The sequence below is a fragment of the Aythya marila genome (genome assembly GCF_965140915.1).
Source record: "Aythya marila genome assembly, chromosome: 4".
NCBI classification, from domain to species: domain Eukaryota; kingdom Metazoa; phylum Chordata; class Aves; order Anseriformes; family Anatidae; genus Aythya; species Aythya marila.
The window spans coordinates 28,181,609-28,193,339 of record NC_139045.1 but is presented as its reverse complement, the minus strand read 5'-3'; the positions used below and the strand labels follow the sequence as shown (position 1 = coordinate 28,193,339).

Below are 11,731 nucleotides of genomic sequence, written 5' to 3'. Positions count from 1 at the left end.
CCAGATCAAAAAGAAAATCTTATCAATCTCCTTATGATAATCACATCTAAGACATGAATTTAAGACCAAATAGACTGAGACTTAACTCAAACTAAATGCAGACTTGAAATGTAAAACAGTAGATCAGCTTGCAATATAGTTTCCACACACAGTAAGCATACTCCAAAATGAAACCTACTTAATTCTAGTATTAAGTGTAAATTATCTATCCATCCTTTCCAAATACATGATAAATCTTGATTTTAAATTCTCTGGTTTTGCATGCAATAAATTAGAACATGACTTCCATGTGATCAGACTTTAGGTCAAGGAATAATACACCTGAATGTGACAGGCAGAACAGTTGTTGATTAGCACTAGCAGGGGAAGCACTGGATGAGAATCTTCCCTGAAAGGTCACTGGGAATGTGTGTGTCTTCACAAGGGTGAGTTGTTGCTCTAAGATAAGAGGTTGTACTCTCTACCTCAGCTGGCACATTTCATCTAACTAGAGAAAGAAAAGTACAGGCTAGCATCATCACTCCAGTTAGACTCTGCCAGGCCCTGAAGTAAATGCTTCTGAGAAATTAAATCAGGTAGCTTCTTTCTCTCTTTCTCTCTCTCTCTCTCTCTCTCTCTCTCTCTCTCTCTTTCTCCCTCTCTCCCTCTCCTTTTTTTTTTTTTCCCCTCTTGAAATCACAGAACTGCAGGGGTTGTAAGGGAACTCGACAGATCATGTTCAATTTTATCCATGTAACTGAATATTTTGGGACAATGTTTGCGGCAGTGTTCTGAGTTCCGAATTTCAGGATTGAAGATAAAAACTGTCTATAAACTAAGGCTAATAAAAGAAGCACTTTGTTTCTGCTTTGTTAATACAGATACAACTGGAACATGGTCTCTTGGAATTTCTTAATAGGAAGCTTGTCAATAAAAGGGCTCTATCCTGTTTTACAGGATACAGAGGTTCAAGTGGATAATATAAATAAATTGATATTTTGTGAACTGAGCTTGCACTGGCTTTGATTTTGGCTCATCTTTTTTTCTAAGCCTTAGAAATACCTTGATAATGGGAGATTAACCAAAGAAGAACAGCAGGCTAGTTAAGCTGTTGTAATGGTTACACTTAGCTGAGATCTCTCTGCAGGGGCATAAAGCAACCTTTTACCACAGATGTGTTCGTTACTTCTCTATTAAAGTATTTGATGGAGCCATATATCAATGAGGTGTTAACGTGAGAACTGAATGTGACTGGTTACGCGGCTGCACTTCAAATCCACCCACTGCGTTCATTATCAACAAGACTGAAGAAGATAAAAAACACTTACCATTATCATTGCCTTGTTTAATTTCCTCAGCGGTTCTATCAATTAAAACGTACAATGACCAAACAACACAGGTAATTGCAATTACATGGAATGTGACTGAACAAACTATTTTCCTCCTCTCACTTGTCGTCATCTGTAGTTTCTCCCACTAAATAAAAAAAAATAAAAATGAGAAACAAAATCAGATTAGTGAAATTTTACATTAAACTGATTAGGCCATTCTAGCTCTTTCTGCCAAAAAAAAAAAAAAAAAAAAAAAAGCAAGCCTTAATAGACTTAACAAACCCTTTTATTTCAATAATATACAGAACAGTAGTATGTGCATTGTCATGGTAAAATTCATAATGATCTCATTTTCACAGATTCACAGGAATGAAGAATTAGGAAGGAGAGCTCCATTCTTTCTGTTTGCTTGTGAATGACATCTGAAGTAATTTCACTGCAGTACAGCCATAACACAGTAATAGACAAGTAAAAAGATGAATATTTATTTTTAACTTTTCCTGGTGCACACTTCTGGAGAGAAGAGAAGAAAAAAAAAACACATTACCTTGCAATATTTAAACTATTCCTAAGCATTCTCAGTTTCTTAAAATTAAAGGAGTTGTGGAACAGCCTTCCCATAAAATAATAGCATGAAAAATATTTTTTCCCATAAAGAACAGCTGCATTTGAGGATTAAATTCAATAAACTTGAGAAGATGATTACATGGAAATGATCATACATGATAACAGTCTCAGTAACTCCAGAAGTATCTTCCAGGCATATGTTTGCAAATTATGGCACTAAATCCTAGTTTAAGTTAGGGCTATTTTAGAACGAAACAGGCGATTCTCTGCATTTGAACAATGCAACTCTTGAGGCGATTTTTTAATCTTGCTTGTGAATACATATTTTTTTTTAGCATTTCTCTAAAATAAAACCTTTCTATACCAAAACGTTTGCCTTTGAAAACAGATGAAAGAATATGACATTTAAAAGCAAAATGCCTCAATCTGATGAATAATCTCACAGAGTCCATAGCTGGCATCTGATGAACAAAGCAAATGCAGACAATCTCACAGAGTCCATAGCTGGCATCTGATGAACAAAGCAAATGCAGACCATGATACAACAGTGCCACCTCTCTCACAGTCACGCTAATGCACGACTCGGCTGGTTCACAATCCAGGCCAGGGCACTGACCAGCACAGGAACACCCTGCTGTGCCAGCACGTACCTTTGGTGCTCTCAGGACAGGGTTCCTGCTAGCTTCCAGCCACCCTGGCCACTTCAGAGCACTGAGGTGGCAGAAACTTACTTTGAAAGGTTTGCTTTTGTTGTAGGCTGGTTGGGGTCTTCTGTTTTGTTTAGTTTTCTTTTGGGAAAATAACGATTTTCCCCAAATTGCTCATGGCCAGAGTTGGAGATGGCATCCTATACAGGGTAGGTCTCTAACCTGAACAGAAACGGCCACTCCTGGAGTCTGAACACTACTTGCTGTCCAGCCAGATTCCCACCAGGTACAATTGCTAGGAAAGCCGAGGAGTGTCCATGCAATGAGACCAAGAGGGCGAACTTCCAGCAGTGCTGCTGCCAGCAGCTAGCTTTAGAGCAGCACGTACTGGTCCAAACGCACACCACTCCTTAATGGCAGCTTACACGTTTTAGTCCTGTTGTCTCAAAATGAAATCTCTGTGGACTGTTTGCCAGAAATTTATGAGCACAAGGCTTAAATAACTAGAACCGAAAGATTTCCTGAGTAATACAAGAAGAGACAGAGCTAGCAGTTGATACATCATCACAGCTTCTGACATGTACTTAAAAGTGAAAAGTAAGCTTGTGGGATTTTGAATAGCAGTCTGGAGAAATGGCAAGCATTAAAAAAAGAGGAAATAAAACCCAGAACCTCGGGTTCATGTATTTCAGTGGTAAGAATGGAGACTGTGGCATTAACATTACAGCCTTATCATTACAGTGACCAGGTTACACAGCATTTGATCTGCAGACTTTGATCCTTTTTGCAATGAGAATTCAATTCAAGCCTTGCAACAGGCTTTCTTGCCAAAGAAAAAGTTGTCTTTGTCCACATGGAAGAAAGAATCCTGCCCTAACCCTTCGCGTAGCTTTGGATGCTTTGTGGAAGATCAATGGCTAATATAAAGAAGGAATTGTGTTCTCAAACAGAAAATTTTCTGTCGTCTCTTATACTACATTTTTGTTCTACTGGTGGGGAAATTCTGTGCTAAATTTTTCATTGTCATGCATATCTGCAGCTCATTATAGCTATTTTGCTCTCTGTCATGCACTGAAAAGCCTTAGATGGTTGACCTGAATGCCAAGTCAAAGAAGTCTTTTCCAAGTGGTATTTTAAAGTTTGGAAAGAAGAATATGCCATTAATCTAAATGTAAACATGTTGTAGGTGGAAAACAATGACAAAAACAAATGACCATCAGGCAGGATACGTAAATAAAGGCACAGCCTCGCAAACTTATGCTGATATTTGCAGGAAATGTGCATCACGAGATGTAGACAGTGGGAACAGGCTAAAGCCAGGCTTTTTTGCTAACATTCCATGATCGGATCCAGCTACACTGCAAGCCAAGACCTACTGGCCTCTGCTTCCTCTCTCTGCCCCCTTTTCTTCTCCCACGGGAGAGCAGGGCTGTATGTCTACTGCATCCACGCACGTGTTACTGCACCAGAAACCAGCAGGCTGGCAGGAGAATGGCAAAGGTCACTACACCATGGAGCTGGGATACCACGTGGAGCACCCCTTAATCCCAGCTGCAATAAAAAATAAAAATAAAAAGGGAGAGAAAGGAGCACAGGGAAGATCCCTGCTCAGGGACAGATGCAGGGGGGATGAGAGTACTTGGAAGCCTTTTACAGCTGCTTGGTGTCTCACAAAGCCGTGCGGCTGTTCTGCCCAGCTCTAGCTGCAGTCCCAGTTCTCCTCTGCCCCAGTCACAATGGTCTGAGCTCAGAAGGGGAAAAGGGGAAATTTAATTAAACTTAGTGCTCTAGTCCTGGTGAACCTTATGGTGGCTGAGGTAATTTTCTTGTCCTAATCACATATTTTAGCTTGGCTGAACAGAGAGTACTATGTGACTACTGTCATTCCCTCCTAGACGACTGATCTGCTAGCAATTTAAACCTGCAATTTAAGTTGCCCTGGAGCAGAAAAATGCAATTCACTCTTTTAGGATTTTTGCAATAGGCTTAAATCTAACATTTAACTGTCAGTGTTAGCACAGACTTGCGTGGATAAAAGCAAAATTATGTGAAGTAAAAACTACTTGAAAGTCCATAGCAAAGGCTTTGAGACAACAGTATATTGAGCAGTAAAAGCATCAGCCCCTTTTTCTTGTGCTGTGTTGTCCAGGGCTCAATATATGCTAAAGCTGGTTGGAGATGTTTGGCAGCTGCTACCATGTCACACAGCACAGGAATGCCTCCTTAATCCCCAATAAAGTCATCTCTGCTGTATTTTGCAGCTTCTGCAATTCTCATGGCTCTCTACATTTAGTCCATGATGGTAGGATAAAAATAAGCCGCATCACATTTTATTAGTTTCAACCTTGAGCTGGAAAAACTTACATCCATCAGGATGACACCTTGTGACATGCCATGGATAGGGTATCAGATGCCAGCAAGAACACAAAATAACAGAAGTGTTCAGATGCAACTTTCCTTGGAAACTTCCGTGTTAACACTCCTAAAGTGCTCTAGAGCCTAGAAGGTGTGAAAGAGACTGTAAGCGACAGAGAAGACATTTATAATGACTTGCAAATTAGGGAGTCAGTAAACTGCTAGACAAACACTGTAGTTTTTGTCCAGCCCACTCTGAAGCATCCCTTCTCGGCAGTACACCCTGTTGTGGCCACCCCCACAGCCCTTACTGGTGGCAGCTGTACAAACGCAGGCTGGGAATCACCAGAGACACAGACGGTTTAACACCCTGCAAACGCAGAAGAGACCACACGAACGACATTAGGCTCCACGGAACAGGTGTGCTAGCATCTACCAGCCTTTTTTTCCACAAACAACGTGTGTGTATCCTGGGAAGAGAGCTTGCACCGTGCTCTGCAGACCACAGGAGGGCGGTGGACGACCGCGTACCTGCTGCAGAAGTTCCCAGCCAGGAGCCAGAGGGAGCCAAGCGCCGGGCTCCTGCGCTGCGCCGCCCGGAGGTCCGTAGGCACCTTGGAGGTGGCAGCTGGAAAACTGCAGCCCGGTCTAGATGCCTACCTTGTGCTTTCTTTTTGTTTCTTACAGACTGCCTTGCTCGGAAAGGGGAACGGTTTCTGATTTCATAACCTGCCCTCGCAATTACAAAACGCAGTCATGAGTCTTCTGGGGGAGAGAGGGGAGACTTGAATAGGCTGCTCATAAGCGAGGAGCATCTAAATCATATGCTGCCAACCACTTCCCTTTCCTCTAACATGGTCTGAGAAAAGAGCTGATACTTATTTTAAAGGACCAAACTTGCCTCCCCACATGGGCCATCTAGTAAAAGCTTGGTTAATCAATATGCAACAAATACATCTGGATATTTTTAGTACCCTCTGAAAATGGATCGTCAGAGGGTCTGAAAAAGCGGCTTTGTATCCTCAAACTACCAGCACAGCCTTTCTTCTTACACACTGAAGTATGTCCACGGTTTTATCTCTGCCTTACACATTAAGCTTTCTACAAACTGGTTTCAGGGTGCCCTGGTACAGAAGCAGAAGCTTGGTGCTGTTCACACACCACAGGATTGCACCCCGCAAACTCTGCTGCTTGCTCCCCTTTCCCCCACCTTCAGACTGCAGATTTACTTTTTGTGTCCCCATGTGGACTCCTGCTAGGGGGAACACCTCACGTTGGACACAAAGTTTTGTCTGCACAAACTTCCTGAAGCAACTCCTTACCTACAGCAGATTTGCAGATGCACACGTTTACCACATCAGGTCTGTCTCCTGCAGAGGCTCGTGACTGAAGATGCCAAATCGAAGGTGAAGTTAATGGGCTGCTTTGCCACAGAGTGAACGCTTGTGCCTTTAGCTCCCAGGTATTCTCAGGAACTGTTTTTTTTGTTTGTTTGTTTGTTTGTTTTTAAATGCCATGTAAGGAGGCTTGACAGGGCACTCTGGAGTGGGCATTACACTGCTCATACTAAATATTTCTCCTGTTCTGACTTTTTTCTCTGTCTCCATTACTTAAGTGAAGAAATGAGAACAAACATAATGTAAACAGCACTGACAGCTGGAAGGATTTCCTCCTGTTCTCACTTAGAGCTAAAGTCATGCAACACTTTCTGAATTCTGTCTATATACAAGGAAAGACTTTGAGCCAACTTCTATCTTGAAATCATCACGCAAAACGAAGGCTAAAATTATTTACCAGGGGCTGTTGTAGAAACTGCATTCTGCACACAGCCTCAAAATGCACAGAAAAGCATCTTTCTTATCTCAAAACAGGCCTGAAGGATCTAGCCAGAGCTTTTGAAAAAAGCTCCTAAGGAGCTGGAGCAGCAGATGATGAAGTGAGCTGAGCAGGGAAGATATGTCAGTAGTCTGAACATGTAGCTCAGAGTTATTTATTGTCTGTGGTGTGGGGAGGGTTTTTTGGTCACTTGTTGCAGCACTAATTGGCTCAGGCTCCACAGCGAACTGCTCGCTGCTATCAACCTACCAGCTGGAGGAAAGCAGCTGCAATGGTAGTTTGCAGGAATGGGATCTGTGCAGTGGGTGGAGGAGGAAGAAATAGCAGTAATGAAAGACAACGGGGTTCCCCTCGTCAGGAGACAGAAATAGCCTCATGCAGACCTGAAGCATTGATCAGAGATGAGACTTAAATCCTTACAATTTAAGGAAAAGCATTTTGGGCCACGCTGCGCCATCTAAACAACACGTGGCTACAGTCTGTACCTGAGGGACTGCCTCCTACAGAAGGAGAAAGCATGCCTCGCTGCATCCTGTTCCAAGAGAAGAGGTGTCCATCATACAGTCAAAGGGCACGTACCAGGTTTGCCGGCTAAAAGAGTCTGGGCCACAAAACCTCCCTGTTCTTTTCCCCATGCGCACCCAGAGCACATGCAAAGAGGAAGAACTGAGCAGGTTCAATAAAACAGAAATGTTTGTGATGGCCTTTTGCCAAGGTACGTCCCAGAAAAGAAACTCTTCTAAGGAACAGATTTGGACCCTTGTCACTGACAACAAAAATAAAGTAAATAAATATATAATTTCAAAACAACAACAACAACCTCATGTCACATGTTGTGTCATACAGCCAGATCTATATGCAACCTTTCCTTGCCCTGGTTAGCTCATCAGATGAACTACTACAGATCTTTCTCTGCCTGAAGTTTACGTAAAATCTGTTTCTGTACCTACATGACACTAAGCAAACTTGGATGCAATTCAAATTACTGTGTCGTATTTGAAACACCTACTAAGAAAAGTTTAAGCCTGAACAGTGTGAAACACATGTCTAGACTATTAAAAGAACTACGTAACAAAAGATGTCACTTTGATAAACACTTTGAGATTGTCATCTGCAGAGAACTAGTAATTTGGTGTTATCAAAATCAAGGCAGCACTACATTTATTTTCAAAGTGACAGCTAAAAGCTGGACTTGAGTGATGTAATCAGTATGCGCATTTCACAAACTCATGGAAACTTTAACTGTGTATGTCATCAATTATCAGACCCTTAAAGATTGCAAAATAGAAGTATTAAGCAATTTGAGAAGATCATTTCTAAAATGAAGTAGCTGTTTTTGCAATCTGGAAGTACTACTGAGACTACTTGTCATTTACCACCTAGAAGAACTTCAGTACCTGCATCCTAATCATTCCAACGCAAACTAAATGAAGAAATGCTACTCTGTGCAAACACAGGAGTTGCCAGACCTCCTGTCCCTCTCATACAATGTTCTGCCTCACACAGAGGCCAGCACCAGGTGCTTCAGAGAAATCTGCAAGAAACCCCACGGCAAGTAATTAGAGGATAAACTCTCAATATTGGGAGCTTCTTCCCAGCTCCCATCTGCTAGGAATTAGTTTCCATCACTATACAGAACGCACATGGAAAGTAAACACTTTGGAGAATACAAGATTCCTCTTTGAATGCTTGAACAACAGTAAGAAACTCTTTGTTCAGTAGAGGTCTACATGAGCAGCCTCTGCTACTATCATAAGCTTCTGTTTTACGATTCTTTTCCTCCACAGTCACTATGCAGCATGTATATTAAAATCACAGCCCAGGCCTCAAAATACTAAAGAAAAAAAGAAGAAAGAAAGCACAACCTAACTCCTGTGGTACAAAGCACGGATCATAATTTTGTTTCAAGGTTAGTTAGGCTCAATTTTCATTTTCCAGCCAAAGCAGGTGGGGATACTGCATTTTGTGGTATGCACTCTGTGGACCGTCGAAGAACAGCTGTGACACTGCTGGACTGGAGATGGAGTGTGCTGGGGTGAAAGCGACCACAGGTCCATCCTCCACTACAGCTGCCATCACAAACCACCTCTCAGCAGTTGGTGGCAGAGTCTCTGTCTCTGAACACGAAGCAGAAAGGGCTCTCTGCACATCTGAGCATATTTTGGCAATGGATGGGGACAGAAAGCTAGGGTAACAGGGCAGAAATAGGAAAAGAAAAATTAGAGAGAAGAGGATAGCAACAACACATTACATATTATTATATGCCTCTACATCTCCTTCAGTTTTGTCCAATTACAAGAAAATTCCCTGAAGAATTTTCATTTTCTCATCTTCATTATGTTCCTTTAGGCACACAGTTAAAATATATGATCATAGCTTTGTTAAGAGTCTTTACCTGAACCACCTTCTCTTCAGCATTCATTATACTGCTTAATTTCCTCAGTATCTAATTGTCTAGCCTGCTGAGAAGTATCATGAAACATGCATTTCAAAATTAGAGCTGATGAAATAAAACTGGTGACACGTGAAAAGCTAAGACAACAAATATGCTTTTTCTTTAGCTGCAGTTGTAAATGATATACAGTCTTCTCCAGAAGTTACAATAGAATATTAGTTATTCCACCTTCCACTTAGAAAATATGTTCTTAAATATTTTCCTAAATTTGCCTTCTCTTAGTGCAAGCATGAAAATTTGCTTTACTGCCTTGTACTAAACGTGCTTGGCCTTCTTTGGTTGCAGACCATGTCCTTGATTCTTACACTTGATACATGAGTAATTTAACACTCTTTCCACTATATGAAATTCCTTAGAGTTCTAATTTGGATCTTACAGAATAAAAACCTAAAATCATTTACCTGCAGAATCTACTGTGTGACTTGATCTACAGAAGCATGCACTAAATCTCTACAGTCTGAGGCCCTCCAGCATCATGTGTGGAATGGAGAGTACAGCAGAAAGTAGAGGAAGGAGAGGTACAAAGGTGAGTTCAGATGTGAAGGAGTCTTGTGAGAAAAGGAGTACAGCTGACTGGAATCAGAAAGTAGCCATATTCAAAAGCCACTGAACCAAGTGCGGACATTTAGTTGTGTTGGGTGAATCTCAAGAACATCTTGCCTGTCTCTGTCATCTCAATTATCAAATATACTTTTACCAATCCTTTCTTTGCTCCTCTACCACCCACTAAATTGATAGTACCAGTGGACCTGAACAACAAGGTGTTTTTTTTTGCATGTTATGTCATTATTTTATTCCTCAAGTTGTAAGAGCAATTGACCTACTCTGCAAGAAAAATGTAACTCAACTTCTGAGCTTCCTTTAACCGCATCAGTCTGAATCACTGCAAACACGTGGCTTGGTTTAAATGCCCTTTGACACCAAAAGCCAAGTATTGTTAAATATATTTTCGTTTAACCGCATCTAGGCATATCTTATTTTTGCAACTACATATACCCTATATATGTTGTGTGCCTGATTTGCCATATCACCATATCCCCAAGAATAAAAAAAAAAAGAACCTGACGTGCTTAGTTATCTATAAACAAGACTTTGGCAAGAATACCACTGATTTCCAAATGAATAGTTGCGGTTACTTTCTCTGTCTTTTAGTTTTCCCACATGATACACACTTTTGATCCAATCAAATACAAATGAAATAGAAGAAATTTGTTCTGAGGAAAAGCTACAGTAATTAACACAAAACTATAGCCTAGTGCTCTGGCACTGAGCTGAGGGAAGCTATTCATTCTGAAAGACCTCCACCAAATGCCATACATCCCAATTTTGTCGCATACAAATTGGAGCAGATGAATAAAGATCTAAATTCCTAGAGGAAAAGGCTCTTCTTTCAAGTAATTTTAATAAAATGCCACAGGAATAAAATTAAATTAACAGTAAAAATCATAAGTTTAGGGAATAAACTACAACAATTATCCCATTTGATCATAATTTTGATCAAGTGCCCTATGTAGCACTGCTACATTCAAGAGAATTCATTTCTGCATGCATTCCAGCAGTAGGCAAGCATCAGCTTGTGAACTAAAACTCAGAGCAGATCTTTCTCACACAAAATAAATTTGATGCAAATAACCACTGTAGGATTTGTACGTATTAGTTATCTGAGAGATTAATAGACACATTAATCAGATCATGAAGAGCAGCTTGATCCCATTAGAGCTGGTAAAATCTCTAGTTTCAAAATTGAATAGTAGAAACAGCTTTTTTACAAAAGCCCATGAATAGCAATGGATAGTTTAGGTCAGCCCTTGGGTTGATTATGTTCTTTAAATTTATATTACTAACTATACATTTTGTGTCAGAACACGGTTTTGTCTGCGTTTTCTTTAGTTGCAAAGCCAGTATCAAGGGATTCTCTTCACTATTTCCAGTGCCTGAGCTAACCCAACTGTTATGAACTGTTCATGAAGCCAAGCTATAAAAATGAAACACTGAAATGGCTGAAAATAAAAAAGGAAAAGCAGACCCCAATTATTTAAAAAAATAACTGAGAAGCTGACAAACTGCAGGATGGAGTAGTATCCTTTAAGCAAAATGGATACAAAATCTTTTGATTCCAGTTGCATCTCTAAAAAAAAAACTCAGACCAAAACTGTTTATTTCAGCTTCAGAAAGCATGGAAGAGCTTGTACCTCAAAGAGCTCACATTTGTGGTTGTGTCCAATAGTTGGCAACACCACTAATGCCTACAGCTGGACAACTAATACTTACAGCTGAACTCCTGAATTCCCTTTGCTTTTGTAAATGCTACTGAGCAGCAGAAGCAGCAAATCTGGTTACTAGCAGCTAATTATAAGAGGAAACAATCTTTGTTTCATTTTCTGGTGTAGGATTGTTTGTTTGCTTCTTAAAAGGATGCTGCATGTGAGGGAGTCCCAGCAAAGTCTCGCAGAATTATGGCTTTTTGCAAGCCTAAGGGTACAGTATGATGGTTTCAAGGTACAAGGCACCAGAGGTCAGCATCTCCAGTCAGAAGTTCATGGGATCAGGAGCAGCTGTGT

The 11,731-nt window shown here is 40.7% G+C and overlaps 1 protein-coding gene across 2 annotated transcripts in view; it reads right to left on the bottom strand.

Moving 5' to 3' along the window:
- Positions 1-11,731, bottom strand: part of MARCHF1 (membrane associated ring-CH-type finger 1) — a gene marked incomplete at its 5' end in the record, with an annotated part of 134,657 nt that overhangs the window by 6,006 nt on the left and 116,920 nt on the right. For both annotated transcript variants that reach the window (XM_082760238.1, XM_082760239.1), the window contains one exon: positions 1,308-1,455. In XM_082760238.1, the coding sequence (XP_082616364.1) occupies positions 1,308-1,455 (148 nt within the window). The remainder of the gene's footprint in view (positions 1-1,307; positions 1,456-11,731) is intronic.